Genomic DNA, 19,768 nt, shown 5'->3' on the forward strand with positions numbered 1-19,768 from the left:
TTCCAATGTAGCAGTTACATGATTGGTTGACATTTAGCAAGAGCATATATGTTGCAAACTGATTGATTACATAGTAGCTGAGGAATGCTAAGCAAACTTATCTACAGTCATAAAAGCCATAGGAATGTATAACAACTACTTGGTCATTTTTGATTGGCACGATATAGGGATTGTTTGGGGTACTGAGCACTTTTCTGGATCTTTTTCCCAGTAACTGCAAAGTGCTGTGTAGTAATTTGGGCCCTGCAGGGAAACATAAACTTAGGTTTAAAATATATTTAAAGTCTGTCATGGCATTACACTGGTTTGGGCTCTTCAGATCACTAAGTCACTTCTCCAGAACACACATACTCTCTCTAAACATAAAAAAAAAAAAAAAAACCTTCCTGGTAAGGTTGTAAGTAAGGTTCATTTTGTAATTTTCTTTAGGTATTTTTATTAATGAGAGTGAGAGAGAGAATGAATAGGTGCACTGGGGCCTCTAGCCACTGCCAATGAACTCCAGGTGCATGTGTTATTTTGTGCATCTGGCTTTACCTGGGTACTGGGTAATTGAACCTGGGTCCTTAGACTTGGCAGGCAAGTGCCTTAACTGCAAAACCATGTCCCCTGCCCATATGGTGTTTTTTTGTTTTGTTTTGCTTTTTCAAGGTGGGGCCTTGCTCCAGTACAGGCTGACCTGGAATTCATCTTGTAATCTCATTTTAGGGTGGTCTGGCACTCAAGAGGATCCTCCTAGCTTTGCCTCTTAAATGCTTAATCCCAAGGGATTAAAGGCATGCCACACCACGCCTACCCTCCTCCTCCTTTTTCTCTTCCTCCTCCTCCTCTTCTTGTTTCATTTAGGAATAGACAATATCTTCAGTGGATACAGTTTTTCTTATTTGGTGTGTATAATTCCTACATAACCTTTAAGTTTAATGCCAGTGGACTAAGTTTATTCACCATTCACTTTAATGATGATAGGTTTGAAGGGACATGAAAATAGGAAGATAGAGTTTACTCCATTTCAGAAATCAGTTTCTCTTATTGTAACCATGAATCAACTTTGTAGTTTCATAACAGATTTGATATGTATCAAAGCAATATTCTTTCTGACAAAAAAATCTAAGTAAAGAACCTAAGTATTGTTTTTTCTTCAGGCCTTATTTCAGTTTATTATGGTTTTTCAAGATAGAGTCTAACTCTAGTGCAGGCTGACTTGGAATTTGCTATGTAGTTCCAAGCTGGCCTTGGAATCACATTAATCCTCCTGCCTCTGCCTCCTGAGTGCTGGGATTAAAGGCATGCGCCACCATGCCCAGCTCAATTAAATATGTTTTGAAAGATTTTAAGCTATGTAGCAATGGGTCCCCGAACCTAAGGTGAAAATTAGAAGTACCTCGAATTAATAACTTTAGCAAGCTCGGGCCTCCCTCGCGCCGCCCACCCTGCGGGGGGCGCCCGAGCTCCCTTTCCCAGTGTGCCGCGCGCCGGGCAGAAGCGGCTCCCAGGGACCCGGGGCATTCGGGGCTGGCTGGAGCCGGGCGACAAGATGGCGGCGTCGGCTGAGTGACCCTCGGTCGGAGCCGGCGGCAGCCGAGGCAGCGGCAGCGCCGCCCCAGCTCAGTGCGCGGCCGTCCGCCCGCCACGTCGCCGCGAAAGCGACTGCACGGCGGCCGGCCGCGACGAGCGGCCTCGCCTGATTAGCCGAACGAGGCCCGGCCCAAAGAAGCCGAGCAGTCGGCCGGCCGTTCCCTTTGGCCGATCGCAGCCCGAGACGCCGGAGTGGCCGCCGTCGCCCGCCCCGGCCGCCCCCCACAGCCTCGCCGGACGGGTCGCCCCGGAGGCCGCCATCCCCGCTCAGAGGTGTTGGGCTTGGCCACAGCCTCGGTCTTCGGCGCAGGATGTCGAGCAGCGGCGGCTCCAGGGCCGAGATGGTCGTCGGAGTGAAGTACAAACTGGTGCGGAAGATCGGGTCCGGCTCCTTCGGGGACATTTACCTGGCGATCAACGTCACCAACGGTGAGGAAGTGGCCGTGAAGCTCGAGGCTCAGAAGGCCAGGCATCCCCAGTTGCTGTACGAGAGCAAACTCTATAAGATTCTTCAAGGTGGGGTCGGCATTCCCCACGTACGCTGGTATGGACAGGAAAAAGACTATAATGTGCTAGTCATGGATCTTCTGGGACCCAGTCTCGAAGACCTCTTCAATTTCTGTTCAAGAAGATTCACCATGAAAACTGTACTCATGTTAGCTGACCAGATGATCAGTAGAATTGAGTATGTGCATACAAAGAATTTTATACACAGAGACATTAAGCCAGATAACTTCCTAATGGGTATTGGGCGTCACTGTAATAAGGTATTCCTTATTGATTTTGGTTTGGCCAAAAAGTACAGAGACAACAGGACAAGGCAACACATCCCATACAGAGAAGGTAAAAATCTCACTGGCACTGCCCGATATGCTAGCATCAACGCCCATTTTGGTGCTGAGCAGAGCCGCCGAGATGACATGGAATCATTAGGATATGTTTTGATGTATTTTATTAGAACCAGTCTGCCATGGCAAGGGCTAAAGGCTGCAACAAAGAAGCAGAAATATGAAAAGATTAGTGAAAAGAAGATGTCCACTCCTGTTGAAGTTTTATGTAAGGGGTTTCCTGCAGAATTTGCTATGTACTTAAACTATTGCCGTGGGCTGCGCTTTGAAGAAGCCCCGGATTACATGTATGTGAGGCACCTGTTCCGCATCCTTTTCAGGACCCTGAACCACCAATATGACTACACTTTTGATTGGACAATGTTGAAGCAGAAAGCGGCACAGCAGGAAGCCTCTTCCAGTGGGCAGTGTCAGCAGGACCAAACCCTCACAGGCAAGGAAGCTGACAGAACCAAGAGTAACCTGAAAGGTTTCTAAGCATGAATTGAGGAGCGGAAGAAGCAGAACAGATGGCTGGAGCAGCATTTGTTTCTCCCCAGATCTAGAAATTTTAGTTCGTATGTACACTAGCCATTGGTTGTGGACAACCATTTATTTGGTGTAAAGAACGTAATTTCAGTATAAACTGGCTCTGGGCAGCATTGGTGATGCTGTATCCTGAGTTGTAGCCTCTGTAATTGTAAATATTAACTGAGGTAGTGAAACATGGTTTTCTATTGCATTTTTTCAAGTGGAAAAGTCACCTAAATGGTTGACACACAGATTGGAGGAGAAATTGTGCATATGCCAATTTTTATTAACTATTTTATTTGAACTATACTGCTTTGAGATCTAATTTCAGAGAATGGCATGAACAGTCTTCAGCCACAGTTGTGGTGGTTGTAAATGCTCACAATTGTGTCTTCTTAGGGTTGTTCCATCCCTGGGGTTTGCAAGTTGTTCACTTAAAACATTCTTTAAGTGGTTGTCTTCTTGTTGCAAGCTAGCTGATGTGGTAGCAACCAAAGATTCCAGTGTTAAAGCATGTGAAAGACTGCCTGCTTACCTGTGCTAGAAATAATAGAGTCTAAAGTGAAGACTTAAGAAAAACATAGTGACTACTAGATTATTCTTAGGACTTTGCATTAACTCTATTATGTTCTTGATATTTAAAGAAAAGCATATTTGTCACAAATTTAGTTAACATCTTACAACTGAAAATGTATGTATGATGCCTTGATAAATGTAATCACTGTAAACATCTATATGATGTAGGTTTTTGATTTATTTTGAAATGGGAGCTTTGTGTTTGCAAGTTCGTTAAAAACTAAAAACTTTCCGTAAGGAAATGAGATTTTTTTTTAAGAAAAACAACAAAATGCCTTGCTTACTCAGTATGAAATAAAAATTACCCAGTTTTTTGAAAGACCACTTCAAGCGATTTGTTACATGACATTTCTTTGCAAGTCAGTTGAGTTTTAGTGTGTTGTTTTTCAAGAAGATAGGTAGTCTTTGCTTACCAGAGGGAAAAACTTCCCTGATATTGGATATTAAGGTACTAGATACAGATAGTACAAGGATGTATTTAAAAAGGGGACGGGTCCTACTTCCGCTTCCCAAGTGCTGGGATTAAAGGTGGGTGACACCATCCCTCACATATTACAGCATTACTCATAGTAGCTACGTTATGGACATATCCTCAGTGTCTAACATTGGAGAATGGTGAAGAAAATAAAGTCTCTATACACAGTGCAATTCTTATTTGGTTTTTGCAACACAATCACAGTGTAAGAATGGGTAGTATGCTTATTACATCAAATTACTAAGACACAACAAGAATGCCTTGCTATGATATATGAACTTGTAAGTAAGTCAACTAATTGTGATTATACTTTTGTCAGATACAAATTCTAAGGAACAGGGACTCAGAGAAAAAATAAAAAGTCCAGGGAGTAAAGTGTGTTGGAACACACTGTTGATTTTAGCTATCCAGAGGCTGAGGTGGGAGGATGGTCCTGAGTTCAATGGCACACTGAGACTCCATAGTGAATTCCAGGACAGCCTGAGCTAGATGCCTAAGTAAAGTTAAGATTTAGGCTTCCAGAAAACTTGAATTCTGTTTTCTGCTTATTGTCCTACACATTGCTTTTGCAGTTCCCGGATATATAGATTTTCCCAGCATACAAGTCACCCATTAACAAGATAAACATCACTGGGGAGAGGTGCACCAGAAAATTTCTGTGATTGTCAAGAAGCCCCTTAGTGTTGATAGGCTAATTTTGTACTTAGCATGTAGTCATTTGAGTGATTGGCCCTTGTAAGATTTTTAATTCTGCAATCTGTATCACCAGTTACCTTTTCTGAGTCACAAATCCCATCATACACCTAGGAGCTTCTTCACTAAGCATCAGAGATGTGTAAATCAGAAAAGCAAACAAACAAAAAAAAAAAACAAAACAAAACAAAACAAAAAACCTCAACATGAAGCCATCTTATTTATTTATATAGTTTTTTGTTTGTTTGTTTGTTTTCTTTTTTTTTTTTTTTTTTTGAGATAGTGTCTCATTGTAGCCCAGGCTGATCTGGAATTCACTATGGAGTCCCAGACTGGCCTCAAACTCATAGTGATCCTCCTTGGACTGCTTCCTGAGTCATGCCTGGCCCATACATTTTGAACTATTTTTTTTTTTTTTATAGGTAGGATTTCAATCTAGCTTATACTGACCTGAAATTCACTATGTAGTCTCATGGTGGCCTCGAAGTCATGGCATTCCTATTACCTCTGCCTCCAGAGTTCTGGGATTAAAGGCTTGCACCACCACACCTGGCTCCTTACACTTTTTTTAAAGTATTTTATTTATTTATTTATTTATTTGAGAATGACAGACACAGAGAGAAGGACAGATAGAGGGAGAGAGAAAGAATGGGCGCGCTAGGGCTTCCAGCCTGTGCAAATGAACTCCAGATGCGTGCGCCCCCTTGTGCATGTGGCTAACGTGGGACCTGGGGAACCGAGCCTTGAATCGGGGTCCTTAGGCTTCACAGGCAAGCGCTTAACCACTAAGTCATCTCTCCAGCCCCTCCTTACACTTTTACTTCACTATTTTGACCAAGTAAATGCTCTCATTCCCCTGTGAAATAACTCTAGAGAAACTAAAAGAAAGCAGATGCTACCAGAAATTTTTTAGGTTACAGAGCATGGGCAGGAAAGATGGCTTAGTAGTTAGGTGCTTGCCTGAGAAGCCTAAGGACTCATGTTCACTTCTCCAGGACTTCCATAAGCCAGATGCTGAAGGTAGCACATCAGTCGGAATGATTTTTTTTTTTTTTTTTTTGCAGTGGATGGAGGGCCTGGTGCATCATTCTCTCTCTAACTCTTTCTGTATGTATGTATGTATCTATGAACCTCTTTATCTCTGTCTTTCAAACACATAATTAAAAACCTTTGAAAAGTCACAGACCAACACAGTTATTTAGTCAGCATCACTTTCCCACGTACCAACACAATCTCTCATTAGATGCATCTGTAGCTTAATTAAGTTTTCTGCATAAAGGTAAAGGGAAACATGACCATTAAAATCTAATCGAGGCCTGGAGGGATGACTTAGCAGTGAAGATGTTTGCTTGCAAAGCCAAAGGACCCAGGTTTGATTCCCCAGGACCTATGTAAGCGAGATGCACAAGGGGCACACGTGTCTTGAGTTCATTTGCAGTGGCTGGAGGCCCTGGAACACCAATTCATTCTCGCTCACTCTCTCCCTCTTTCTTTGTCAAATAAGTAAATAAATAAACAAAAATAAATTATTAAAAATATAATTGAGGGCTGGAGAGATGGCTTTGTGGTTAAGCGCTTGTCTGTGAAGCCTTAAGGACCCCTGCTGAAGGCTTGAATTCCAGGACCCATCTTAGCCAGAAGCACAAGGCGGCACACACGTCTGGAGTTCATTTGCCGTGGCTGGAAGCCCTGGTGTGCCCATTCTCACTCACGCTCTCTATCTGTCTCTTTCTCTCTCTGTCACTCTCAAATAAATAAATAAAAATTAAAAAAATAGAAAAAAATAAATAATTGACATTGCTAAACTCACAGGCCAAACCTATTTGCTTATTCAGAGTTTTTCATGACAGAATGATCTGAAGATGGTGGTGATGGTAGAAGAGGGCCGCACACTAAAAAGCCTTTCATAATTGCCCCTTGCTGATGTTTATAGACCCTCACACATAGGCAAGGCATTTTACTAACACGAATGAGTTTTTTGAAATTTGATGGAAAGGAAGGGTATGTGTGGGGAGGGATTTGTGTACATGCTTGCGTGACTGTGTGTGTGAGTGTGTGTGTGTGTGTGTGTGTGAGAGAGAGAGAAGTGTGTATGCGTGTCCATAATATTTTTGTTCTTTTAGGTAGAGTCTCCCTCTACCCTGGACTCATTTTGAATTCACTATGTAGTCTCAGGGTGGCCACAGACTCACCGCGATTCTTACCTCTGCCTCATTTACTTCATGTGTATGCATGTATTTAGAGGCCAGAAGTCAATGTCAAGTGTCTTCCTCATATACTGCCCACATTATTATTATTATTATTATTATTATTATTATTATTGGCATAGAGCCTCTCATTGAATCTAGACTTCACTGACTCAGATAAACTGGCTACCCCAGCAAGGGTACGGATCCTGCTGTCTCCACCTTCCTGTAGCTGGGAAGACAGGTACACACCATGACACCCAAGGGCCATCTATGTGGGTGCTGGGGATTCAAAATCAAATCCTCATGCTGCCAGGCAGGAACTTTATGCATTGAGCCATCTCCCTAGATTAAAAGTTGGTAATTGATTTTGTTGATTTCTTTATGAATTTGATTTATTTGTTTATTTATTAGAGAGAAAGAGATATAGAGTTGTGTGTGTGTGAGAGAGAGAGAGAGAGAGAGAGAGAGAGAGACAGAGAGAGAGAGAGACAGAGAAGAGAACAGGTGTTCCAGGGCCTTCAACCACTGCAATGATGCATGTGCCACCTTGTGCATTGGGCTTATGTGGGTCTTGGGAAACTGAGCCTGGGTCCTTGGGCATTGCAAGCAAGCACCTTTACCACTGAGTCATGTCTCCAGCCCCCAAATTGGTTGATTTTGAATTATCAAGAGAAAAAGTATGCATATCTCATCAGTTCAGTGAAACTTGTAAAAATCTAAGGGTAAGAGGTCTGAAATAACAGAATTTATCATTGGGAAAATGCAACCCATAGTCAGGAGGAAATAAGACTGCAAGAAGAAACGAGTCTTTGAGGAGACTTGAGCACCAGTGAGAAAGCTTGGTCACTGCTTTTAACCATTGAGCCATCTCTTGAGCCCCTCTGTATTTGTTTCAACCAAGAATTCTCAGATTAAAAAAAAAAAAAATTGGCAGCAGGGGTGGGTCAGGGAACTTCGAGGTAAGATGGCAGGTTTGGAACAATGACAAACCAGCCTAGAGAGGGATTTAAGCAAAACCCCAGCAAAATTTATTCTTCTTCTGAAAAGTAAAGGAGAATAGGTTATTCTTAGACACAGCGGAGAAGCCTGGGAGACCAAAATCCACCAGAAAGGAGGAAAATGGCCAGAATCTCACTGAGGCGATCATGGCCCACGATTGGTGGGCACCTATGTGGGACAGCCCTGCAACCCATGCTAGGCAGCGGCAGCAGAAGCAGCAGAGACCAAGCAACAGATTTTTCAACTCCATCAGGCTTTCTGTAAAGTTAAGAAATCTGAAGGAAAGACAGCTGAGATTAACTAAAGAGCTATTGAAAGTGCAATCAACTCCAGAAGTCTGAACTCTCCCATCTCCCATTATCAGAACCCTGATCCTCCAGCATTCAGCCACATAGAAATTTGAGGAAAACTGGTTGAACCTGGAACAGATCATTCTCAGTGAACTTACCCAATCACAGAAAAAAATTGCCACATAGTCTCACTCTTCTACAGCACCTAACCTGAATCTTCCCAAGATACCTTACATACTCAGCAAGCATCTGATGCACTAGACACTAGGATGGTTGGGGAGGAAGGGGAGAGCAAAGAAGGGGTGGGAAACACAAATGTAGACCCAGAGGGCAATGGCACCATAAAATTCTACTTCCTAAAACCAGACCAAATGGCTGAACCTTCACCAGGCCCTTACAGGGAACACCTGAACCCCAAGACACTGCAGAGGGTAGGATCAAGGCTAACTTAATCTTCTTCATCTTCCCTCCCTCCCTCTTCCTCTCTCTCTCACTCTCTTCTCTCTAACACTTGTATATTAGTTATCTTTTTCTTCCTTTTCCTAGTGGGCACTGACTGGTAACTCCCAGTACCACAATGGGGCTATCATCCACAATGAGCTTTTGATCAGATATACCTTTATGTTTTCCTAAAAGACAGACAGATTTCTGTCAGAGTACTTCAAGACCCACCAAACGTTAGCGGTAAGACCCTACTGCTGCAGACACCATATGCAGTTGACCCATAAAATGGAATGGCATGGCTCGAGCTAGGAGAGAATCAGTCCTCAGACAGTCAGCGCACCTAGTGCCAGAAAGTGCTACATGGGCATCGGGGGAAAATGACCAATATCTGTCCAAGCACCTCATGGTCTAACCTGCTTAGCTGCAAATAACCTGTTGTGATGCCCACACACGTGCATAGTGGCACACAGCCATGGTGGGGAACCAATTGCTCTTGATTTGGCTAAATGATCCCCTCAGTGGTATGGGACCCAAAGCTGGAGCTGGGAAACAAGTTAGAACCATATCCAAACATAAGCCCACTCTCCAATATCAAGCTACCATCAATCATGGGCTACAAGTGGGCCTACACCTATTAAATTCTCTATACAAAAGTCAGGGTTATCTCATTTGTCCTGGCGCTAACTTACTCTCTGTTGGAGAATCTGCTTTATTTTTCAGACAGATGTCGATCCTAAGGAGAGAGCCACCACATCATACCTCAAAAGGGCCCCAGGTGAAACTAAGAAAAGTTGGTGAAGCAAGCAAGGGTGCTGTTTTCCTGATGAACCGGATACCAGCACAAGGGTGAAGGAGATCAACACAGAGAAAAATCAACTCCTACCAAATCAGAGATCCAGAGACCCAGAGACCCCCAACACCTCATCATTGAAGCAGACCAAAAATGAACCTAACATGTCTCAGGGAAATTTTGCGGAAGAGAGGGCAGAAAGAATGTCAGATCCACATGTTGGGTCATGATATGCAGAGACTTTGATCCTACCCATAACTGTGGGCTAACTCCACAATGCATGACCCATGTACCTCAACAAGGAAGGGCCAATGGGGAGAGGGTAGGTCATGGATGAGCCTAACAATGGTACCAAACTGACTGTATTTGCTGAATACAAAACTAATTAATAAAATATAGAAAACCTAAAACAAAACAAAACAAAAAAAACCAGTATTTCTGCAAATAATGTTGCCCAAGATTTTTTTCCTGGTTTTCTGAGGTAGAATCTCACTGTAGCAATCCTCCTATATCTGCCTCCCAAGTGCTGGAATGAAAGGAGGTATCTGTCACACCTGGTTTGCCCAATATTTTTGAGGACAGAAAAATTATTTCTCTTGGGACAGTAATAAGTATAGATGTATCCATCATAAGGTAAGCATACTGGATTTGAACTCATGATAATAACATCCTGTTTAATTTTATTTCCTTAGTGTACCATTTAACATTTTTACTCTCACTTGAATGAATTGCATTCTTTCTCTGTTGCAGATGTTATAGTATTCATAATATATGATTTTTTTTAAGGTAGGGTCTTGCTCTAGCGGAGGCTGACCTGGAATTCACTATGCAGTATCAGAGTGGCCATGAACTCATGGTGGTCCTCATACCTCTGACTTCTGAATGCTCGCTAAATGTATTTGTCACCAAGCCTAACCTACAATATATTATGAATACCCATTCTTTATCATAGATACATGTATGTATACATAGAGAAGGGTATTTCTAGGGGTGTTTGCACTGCCTGTTTCCCACATATTCCACTTCTCTGGTAATGTCACATCTATGTCAGTGTCTTTGGGTTCTCAGGCTCTGACAGTCAGTATGGGAAACCCACTAGCATCCCCTGGGGCCAAGGCAGCTGTCCCACTCTTCTTATTGTAGACGCACTTGTTTTGTGACACATCCAGCCCTGAATATTTGAAACAAACACTACAAAGAGACTATCAAAGCTGATTGCTATGCAGTTAACTGCTGGGGAATAAAATATTTGTTGCCAGATTCACCAAGAAAATCACATTTTTAAAAATGGTTTTTTTAAAAAAAATTTTATTAGCATTTTCCATGATTATAAAAAAAAAATCCCATGGTAATTGCCTCCCTCCCCCCCAAACTTCCCCTTTGAAATTCCATTCTCCATCATATTACCTCCTCATCACAATTATTGTACCTACATATATACAATATCAACCTATTAAGTACCCTCCTCCCTTCCTTTCTCTTCCCTTTATGTCTCCTTTTTAACTTATTGGCCTCTGCTGCTAAGTATTTTCATTTTCATGCAGAAGCCCAATCATCTGTAGCTGGTATCCACATATGAGAGAGAACATGTGGTGCATAAACACTACAAAGACACAATCAAAGCTGATTGCTATGCAGTTAGCTGCTGGGGAATAAAATATATGTTGCTAGATAAACCAAGAAAATCACATTTTTAAAAATTGTTTTTTGATTTACTTATTTTTGAGAGAAGAGAGAGAAAGGGAATGTGCATGCTAGGGCCTCTACTCTAGCCACTGCCAAGGAACTCCAGATGCATGTACCACCTTGAGCATTTGCCTTACCTGGGTACTGGGGACTTCAACTTAGGTGTTTCAGCTTTGAAGGCAGGTGCCTTAACTACTGAGTAAGCTCTTTAGCCCTGTAATAGTATTCTTTCTAGAAAAATGACTGCACTTTTAATTAACTGAAACTATCAGTTATACAAAATTGATAAAATTTGATATTAATTTCTTCTCTGCCACCTTTACTCTGTTTCTGTTTGATATATGGGAGCTGGGAAGTTGACTTATTGTTTGAGGCATGGCTGTCATGGGGGAAGGGGGGGGTTCCCTTTGCTCAGTGCTTTGACAGGTGAGTGGTATGGTATATATAAAATATCCCAAATATGGGTTGGAGAGATAGCTCAGAGGTTAAGGCACTTGCCTATAAAGCCAAAAGACTCCAGGTTCGATACCTCAGTTTCCACATAAAGGCAGATGCACAAAGTGGCGCATGTGTCTGAACTTTCTTTCCAGTTGCTGAAGGCCCTGCTCCACACATTCTCTCTCTCTCTCTCTCTCTCTCTCTCTCTCTCTCTCTCTCTCTCTCTCTCTCTCTGTGTGTGTGTGTGTGTGTGTGTTTGCATTTATTTGGAGACAGGCAGAGCTGACATTCAGCAAACTTTCCATGCATCAGCTCTGTTACCATTAACAATTTATTTAACCTTTGCAACTCTCTGAGTCTAAAAAATATGATAGCAATATGCTGTTGCTGGCATGAGTGTCCCCAAAATTTGTATATACAATTATGGCCATATGCAGCCATGGTGGTATCAGTGGATGACGTGTGGTGAGGCAGAAGTCCTCATGGGTAGGATTATGTCTTTCAGGAAGTTTTAATACCTCTGTACCTAACAAAAATTACATTATTTAACTGGCACTGAGAATGAAACCCAGGTCCTGTGCATATCCTGGCACATTACCATTGATTTTGCCCCCTCTCTACTCAGTGTCAGACAATGTGACATGTAAGGTTGCAAGGTCCTGGGTTCCAATCCTATTACAGCCATGTCCTGCTCCTCACATATGAAAACCTTGCAAGCCACAGCTTTAGGTGAGAGTTTCTCACACTCCCCAGGTGCATTTTATGCCATGTTATGACTACTAGGATAAAGGAAGACGGAAATTTTGGCATTATTCCGTGAGCTCACTGGGCATCCAATCATGACTGCATTTGCCACAGACTATGGCAGAACTTTGAATAAGATAGCCTGGGTTCAAATTCTCTGTCCATTTCTGGAGGGATATATTACTCTCTTATATTTTGATTTCTTTCTTTCTGTCTTCTTCCTTTTTTCTTTCTTTCATCAACTTCCTTTCATCTTCCTTCCTTTTTGCTTTCTCTTTTCTTCTTTCCTTTTTTCTTTCTTCTTCCTTTTCTCTTTCTTCCTTTTTTCTGTCTTTCTTCTTCTTCCTTTCTTCTTTGTTTCTGCTTCCCTCCTCCTCCTTCTTCTCTCTCTCTTTCTCTTTTGAGTTGGGGTCTCTCTATAGCCCAGGCTGACCTAGAATTCACTATGTTGTCTCAGGATGGATTTGAACTCACAGAGATACTACCTCTGCCTCCCAAGTGCTGGGATTAAAAATGTGCACCACCGCACCTGGATTTTTCTTTTTTTGGTTTGATATCTTTTCTGAAAAGCATATCAATGTTCCCTGCCATGCTTGGATATTTTGAATAGTAAGTGACAAAAAAATGCAGATAAAATAAAAAACAAGTTCTCTGCAAACTTCTACGTGTTTTGAAGAGAATTGTGATTTCTTTTTTCTTTTTTTTTTCTTTTCTTTTTTTTTTTTTTTTTTTGAGGTAGAATCAGCCCAGACTGACCTGAAACTCACTACCATTCTTCCTACCTCTACCTTTCAAGTGCTCAGATTAAGGCAGGTGACATCACTCCAGGCTTATGATTTGAATTTTAAGAATCTTTCCACCATGAAGACATATTTCCTCCAGGATGTCAATCCTGGGTCCTTAGACTTGGCAGGCAAGTGCCTTAACTGCAAAACCATGTCCCCAGCCCATATGGAATTTTCTTGTTTTGTTTTGCATTTCCAAGGTGGGGCCTTGCTCCAGTGCAGGCTGACCTGGAATTCATCTTGTAATCTCATCTCAGGGTGGTCTGGCACTCAAGATGATCCTCCTACCTCTGCCTTTCAAGTGCTTAATCCCAAGGGATTAAAGGCATGCCACACCACGCCTACACCTCCCTTCCTTTTTCCTCCTCCTCCTCTTCTTGTTTCATTTAATAATAGACAATATCTTCAGTGGAGACAGTTTTTCTTATTTGGTGTGTATAATTCCTACATAACCTAGCTTTTGTAAGTTTAATGCCAGTGGACTAAATTAATTCACCACTCACTAAAATGATGATGGGTTTTTAGGGAGATTAAAATAGGAAGATATAATTTACTCCATTTCAGAAATCAGTTTCTCTTATTGTAACCATGAATCAATTTTGTAGTTTCATAACAGATTTGATATGTATCAAAGCAATATTCTTTCTGACAAAAAAATCTAAGTAAAGAACCTAAGTATTGTTTTTTCTTCAGGGCTTATTTCAGTTTATTATGGTTTTTCAAGATAGAGTCTTACTCTAGTGCAGGCTGACTTGGAATTTGCTATGTAGTTCCAAGCTGGCCTTGGAATCACATTAATCCTCCTGCCTCTGCCTCCTGAGTGCTGGGATTAAAGGCATGCGCCACCATGCCCAGCTCAATTAAATATGTTTTGAAAGATTTCAAGCTATGTAGCAATGGGTCCCCGAACCTAAGGTGAAAATTAGAAGTACCTCGAATTAATAACTTTAGCAAGCTCGGGCCTCCCTCGCGCCGCCCACCCTGAGGGGGGCGCCCGAGCTCCCTTTCCCAGAGTGCCGCGCGCCGTGCGGAAGCGGCTCCCAGGGACCCGGGGCATTCGGGGCTGGCTAGAGCCGGGCGACAAGATGGCGGCGTCGGCTGAGTGACACTCGGCCGGAGCCGGCGGCAGCGGAGGCAGCGGCAGCGCCGCCCCAGATCAGTTTCGACTGCACGGCGGCCGCCCGCGACGACCGGTCTCGTCTGAGTAGCCGCACGGCCTCGTCAGCTGCCGGCCCGAAGAAGCCGAGCGGTCGGCGGGCCGTTCGCCTTGGCCGATCGCAGACCGAGACGCCGGAGCGGCCGCCGTCGCCCGCCCCGGCCGCCCCCCGCAGCCTCGCCGGGTGGGCCGACCCGGAGGCCTCTATCCCCGCTCAGAGGTGTCGGGCTTGGCCACAGCCTCCGTCTTGGCGGAGCAGGATGTCGAGCAGCGGCGGCTCCAGGGCCGAGATCGTCGTCGGAGTGAAGTACAAACTGGTGCGGAAGATCGGGTCCGGCTCCTTCGGGGACATTTACCTGGCGATCAACGTCACCAACGGTGAGGAAGTGGCCGTGAAGCTCGAGGCTCAGAAGGCCAGGCATCCCCAGTTGCTGTACGAGAGCAAACTCTATAAGATTCTTCAAGGTGGGGTCGGCATTCCCCACGTACGCTGTATGGACTAGAAAAGGACTGTAATGTGCTAGTCATGGATCTTCTGGGACCCAGTCTCGAAGACCTCTTCAATTTCTGTTCAAGAAGATTCACCATGAAAACTGTACTCATGTTAGCTGACCAGATGATCAGTAGAATTGAGTATGTGCATACAAAGAATTTTATACACAGAGACATTAAGCCAGATAACTTCCTAATGGGTATTGGGCGACACTGTAATAAGTTATTCCTTATCGACTTTGGTTTGGCCAAAAAGTACAGAGACAACAGGACAAGGCAACACATCCCATACAGAGAAGGTAAAAATCTCACTGGCACTGCCCGATATGCTAGCATCAACGCCCATTTTGGTGTTGAGCAGAGCCGCCGAGATGACATGGAATCATTGGGATATGTTTTGATGTATTTTATTAGAACCAGTCTGCCATGGCAAGGGCTAAAGGCTGCAACAAAGAAGCAGAAATATGAAAAGATTAGTGAAAAGAAGATATCCACTCCTGTTGAAGTTTTATGTAAGGGGTTTCCTGCAGAATTTGCTATGTACTTAAACTATTGCCGTGGGCTGCGCTTTGAAGAAGCCCCGGATTACTTGTATCTGAGGCACCTGTTCCGCATCCTTTTCAGGACCCTGAACCACCAATATGACTACACTTTTGATTGGACAATGTTGAAGCAGAAAGCGGCACAGCAGGCAGCCTCTTCCAGTGGGCAGGGGCAGCAGGACCAAACCCTCACAGGCAAGCTGACAGAACCAAGAGTAACATGAAAGGTTTCTAAGCATGAATTGAGGAACAGAAGAAGCAGAACAGATGGTTGGAGCAGCATTTGTTTCTCCCCAAATCTAGAAATTTTAGTTCATACGTACAGTAGCCATTGGTTTTGGACAACTATTTATTTGGTGTAAAGAACTTAATTTCAGTATAAACTGGCTCTGGGCAACATTGGTGATGCTGTATCCTGAGTTGTAGCCTCTATGATTGTGAATATTAACTGAGATAGTGAAACATGGTTTTCTATTGCATTTTTTCAAGTGGAAAAGCTACCTAAATGGTTGGCACACATATTAGTGGGGAAATGTGCATATGCCAATTTTTGTTAAATATTATATTTGAACTATACTGCTTTGAGATCTCATTTCAGAGAATGGCATGAACAGTTCAGCCACAGTTGTGGTTGTAATTGCTCACAATTGTGTCTTCTTATGGTTGTTCCATTCCTGGGGTTTGCAAGTTGTTCACTTAAAACATTCTTTAGCTGGTTGTCTTCTTGTTGCAAGCTAGCTGATGTGGTAGCAACCAAAGATTCCAGTGTTAGAGCATGTGAAAGACTGCCTGCTTACCTGTGCTAGAAATAACAGCATTTAAAGTGAAGACTTAAGAAAAACATAGTGACTACTAGATTATTCTTAGGACTTTGCATTAACTCTATTATGTTCTTGATATTTAAAGAAAAGCATATTTGTCACAAACTTAGTTAACATCTTATAACTGAACATGTATGTATGTTGCCTTGATAAATGTAATCATTGTAAACATCTATATGATCTAGGTTTTTGATTTATAATGAAATGGGAGCTTTGTGTTTGCAAGTTCATTAAAAACTAAAAACTTTCTGTAAGAAAATGAGTTTTTTTTTTAAGAAAAACAACAAAATGCCTTGCTTACTCAATATGAAATAAAAATACCCAGTTTTTTGATAGACTACTTAAGGCCATTTGTCTCGTGACATTTCTTTGCAAGTCAGTTGAGATTTAGTGTGTGGATTTTCAAGAAGATAGGTGGTCTTTGCTTTCCAGAGGGAAAAACTTCCCTGATATTGGATATTAAGGTACTAGATACAGATAATGCAAGGATGAATTTAAAAGGGGGTGAGGCTCCAACCTCTGCCTTCCAAGTGCTGGGCTTAAATGTGGGTGACACCATACTGGCATATTACAGTATTATTCATAGTAGCTAAGTTATGGACATATCCTCAGTGTCTAACCATAGGAGAATGGTGAAGAAAATAAAGTCTCTATACACAGTGTAATTCTTATTTGGTTCTTGGCAACACAATCACAGTATATACCATTGCTTTTGCAGTTCCCGGATGTATAGAGTTACACAGCATACAATTCATAACCCATTAATAAGATAAACATCACTGGGGCAAGGTGCACCAGAGAAATTCTGTGATTGTCAGGAATTCCCTTAGTGTTGACCGGCTAATTTTCTCCTTAGCATGTAGTCATTTGAGTGTTTGGCCCTTGTAAGATTCTTAATTCTGCAGTCTATATCACTAGTTACCTTAACTGAGTCACAAATCCCATCATACATCTAAGAGCTTCTACTAACCATCTGAGATGTGTGAATCAGAAAAACAAAACAAAACAAAACAAAACAAAAAAACCTCAACATGGAGCCATCTTATTTATTTATCTAGTGTTTTTTTTTTTAATTTTTATTAACATTTTTCATGATTATAAAATATATCCCATGGTAATTCCCTCCCTCCCCACCCCCACACTTTCCCGTTTGAAATTCCATTCTCCATCATATTACCTCCCCATTACAATCATTGTAATTACATATATACAATATCAACCTATTAAGTATCCTCCTCCCTTCCTTTCTCCACCCTTTATGTCTCCTTTTCAACTTACTGGCCTCTGCTACTAAGTATTTTCATTCTCACGCAGAAGCCCAGTCTTCTGTAGCTAGGATCCACATATGAGAGAGAACATGTGGCGCTTGGCTTTCTGGGTCTGGGTTACTTCACTTAGTATAATCCTTTCCAGGTCCATCCATTTTTCTGCAAATTTCATAACTTCATTTTTCTTTACCGCTGAGTAGAACTCCATTGTATAAATGTACCACATCTTCATTATCCACTCATCTGTTGAGGGACATCTAGGCTGGTTCAATTTCCCAGCTATTATAAATTGGGCAGCAATAATCATGGTTGAGCATGTACTTTTAAGGAAATGAGATGAGTCCTTTGGATATATGCCTAGGAGCGCTATAGCTGGGTCATATGGTAGATCAATCTCTAGCTGCTTTAGGAGCCTCCACACTGTTTTCCACAATGGCTGGACCAGATTGCATTCCCACCAGCAGTGCAGAAGGGTTCCTTTTTTTCCACATCCCCGCCAACATTTATGATCATTTGTTTTCATGATGGTGGCCAATCTGACAGGAGTGAGATGGAATCTCAATGAAGTTTTAATCTGCATTTCCCTGATGACTAGTGACGTAGAACATTTTTTTAGATGCTTATATGCCATTCGTATTTCTTCCTTTGAGAACTCTCTATTTAGCTCCTTAGCCCATTTTTTGATTGGCTTGTTTGATTCCTTATTATTTAACTTTTTGAGTTCTTTGTATATCCTAGATATTAATGCTCTATCAGATATATAGCTGGCGAAGATTTTTTCCCATTCTGTAGGTTGCCTCTTTGCTTTTTTCACTGTGTCCTTTGCGGTGCAAAATCTTTGTAATTTCATTAGGTCCCAGTGGTTAATCTGTGGTTTTATTGCCTGAGCAATTGGGGTTGTATTCAGAAAGTCTTTGCCAAGACCAATATGTTGAAGGGTTTCCCCTACTTTTTCCTCTAGCAGTTTCAAAGTTTCCGGTCTGATGTTAAGGTCTTTAATCCATTTGGACTTAATTCTTGTGCATGGCGAGAGAGAAGAATCTATTTTCATCCTTCTGCAGATATTTATCCAGTTTTCAAAACACCATTTGCTGAAGAGGCTGTCTCTTCTCCAATTAGTGTTTTTGGCATTTTTATCGAATATCAGGTGGCTATAGCTACTTGGGCTTACATCTGGGTCCTCTATTCTGTTCCACTGATCTACATGTCTGTTTTTGTGCCAGTACCATGCTGTTTTTGTTACTATGGCTCTGTAGTATAGGTTAAAATCAGGTATGGTGATACCACCAGCCTCTTTTTTGTTGCTCAGTATTATTTTAGATATTCGAGGTTTTTTGTGATTCCAAATGAATTTTTGGATTGTTTTTTCTATTTCCATGAAGAAAGCCTTTGGAATTTTGATAGGGATTGCATTAAATGTGTAGATTGCTTTAGGTAAGATTGCCATTTTCATGATATTGATTCTTCCAATCCAGGAACAAGGGATGTTTCTCCACTTTCTAGTGTCTTCTGCAATTTCTCCCTTGAGTGTTTTAAAGTTCTCATTGTATAAGTTCTTTACTTCCTTGGTTAGGTTTATTCCAAGGTATTTTATTTTTTTTGATGCAATTGTGAATGGGAGTGATTCTCTGATTTCATCCTCTGTGTGTTTGTTGTTAGCATATATGAAGGCTACTGATTTCTGTGTATTTATTTTGTATCCTGCTACATTGCTGTAGGTTTTGATCAGCTCCAACAGCTTGCTAGTAGAGTCTCTAGGGTCCTTTATGTATAGAATCATGTCATCTGCAAATAATGATAACTTGATTTCTTCCTTTCCAATTTGTATCCCTTTTATGTGTGTCTCTTGCCTTATTGCTATGGCTAAGACTTCCAAAACTATATTAAATAGTAGTGGGGACAGTGGACACCCTTGTCTTGTTCCTGATTTTAGTGGAAAAGCTTCCAGTTTTTCCCCATTTAGTAATATGTTGGCTGTAGGCTTGTCATAAATAGCCTTTATTATATTGAGATATGTTCCTTCTATTCCCAGTCTCTGTAGGACTTTTATCATGAAGGGATGTTGGATTTTGTCAAATGCTTTCTCTGCATCTAATGAGATGATCATGTGATTTTTGTCCTTCAACCCATTTATGTAATGTATTACATTTATAGATTTGCGTATGTTGAACCATCCCTGCATCTCTGGGATAAAGCCTACTTGGTCAGGGTGAATGATCTTTTTGATATACTCTTGTATTCTGTTTGCCAATATTTTGTTGAGAATTTTTGCATCTATGTTCATGAGGGTGATTGGTTTTTAATTTTCTTTTTTGTTCTATCTTTGCCTGGTTTTGGTATCAGGGTGATGCTGGCCTCATAGATGGAGTTTGGTAGAATTCCTTCTTTTTCTATTTCCTGGAAAAGCTTAAGAAGCAATGGTGTTAGCTCTTCCTTAAAAGTCTGGT

At 41.8% G+C, this 19,768-nt stretch overlaps 1 protein-coding gene and 1 pseudogene across 1 annotated transcript; both read left to right on the top strand.

The window, feature by feature from the left end:
* The first annotated feature begins 1,886 nt into the window (after positions 1–1,886).
* Positions 1,887–2,900, top strand: LOC123457435 (casein kinase I-like). The gene has a single exon (XM_045141349.1). The coding sequence runs from the start codon at positions 1,887–1,889 to the stop codon at positions 2,898–2,900; it is 1,014 nt and encodes a 337-aa protein (XP_044997284.1).
* An 11,558-nt stretch (positions 2,901–14,458) lies between these two features.
* On the top strand, positions 14,459–15,467 carry LOC123457436 (annotated as a pseudogene).
* Positions 15,468–19,768: the final 4,301 nt, after the last annotated feature.

This window comes from Jaculus jaculus, unplaced genomic scaffold, assembly GCF_020740685.1.
Source record: "Jaculus jaculus isolate mJacJac1 unplaced genomic scaffold, mJacJac1.mat.Y.cur mat_scaffold_48_1_805434_arrow_ctg1, whole genome shotgun sequence".
Lineage (NCBI taxonomy): Eukaryota > Metazoa > Chordata > Mammalia > Rodentia > Dipodidae > Jaculus > Jaculus jaculus.

Excerpts from the sequence above, each read along its gene's own strand:
- LOC123457435 (XM_045141349.1), top strand. The coding sequence starts at position 1,887 with ATGTCGAGCAGCGGCGGCTCCAGGGCCGAGATGGTCGTCGGAGTGAAG.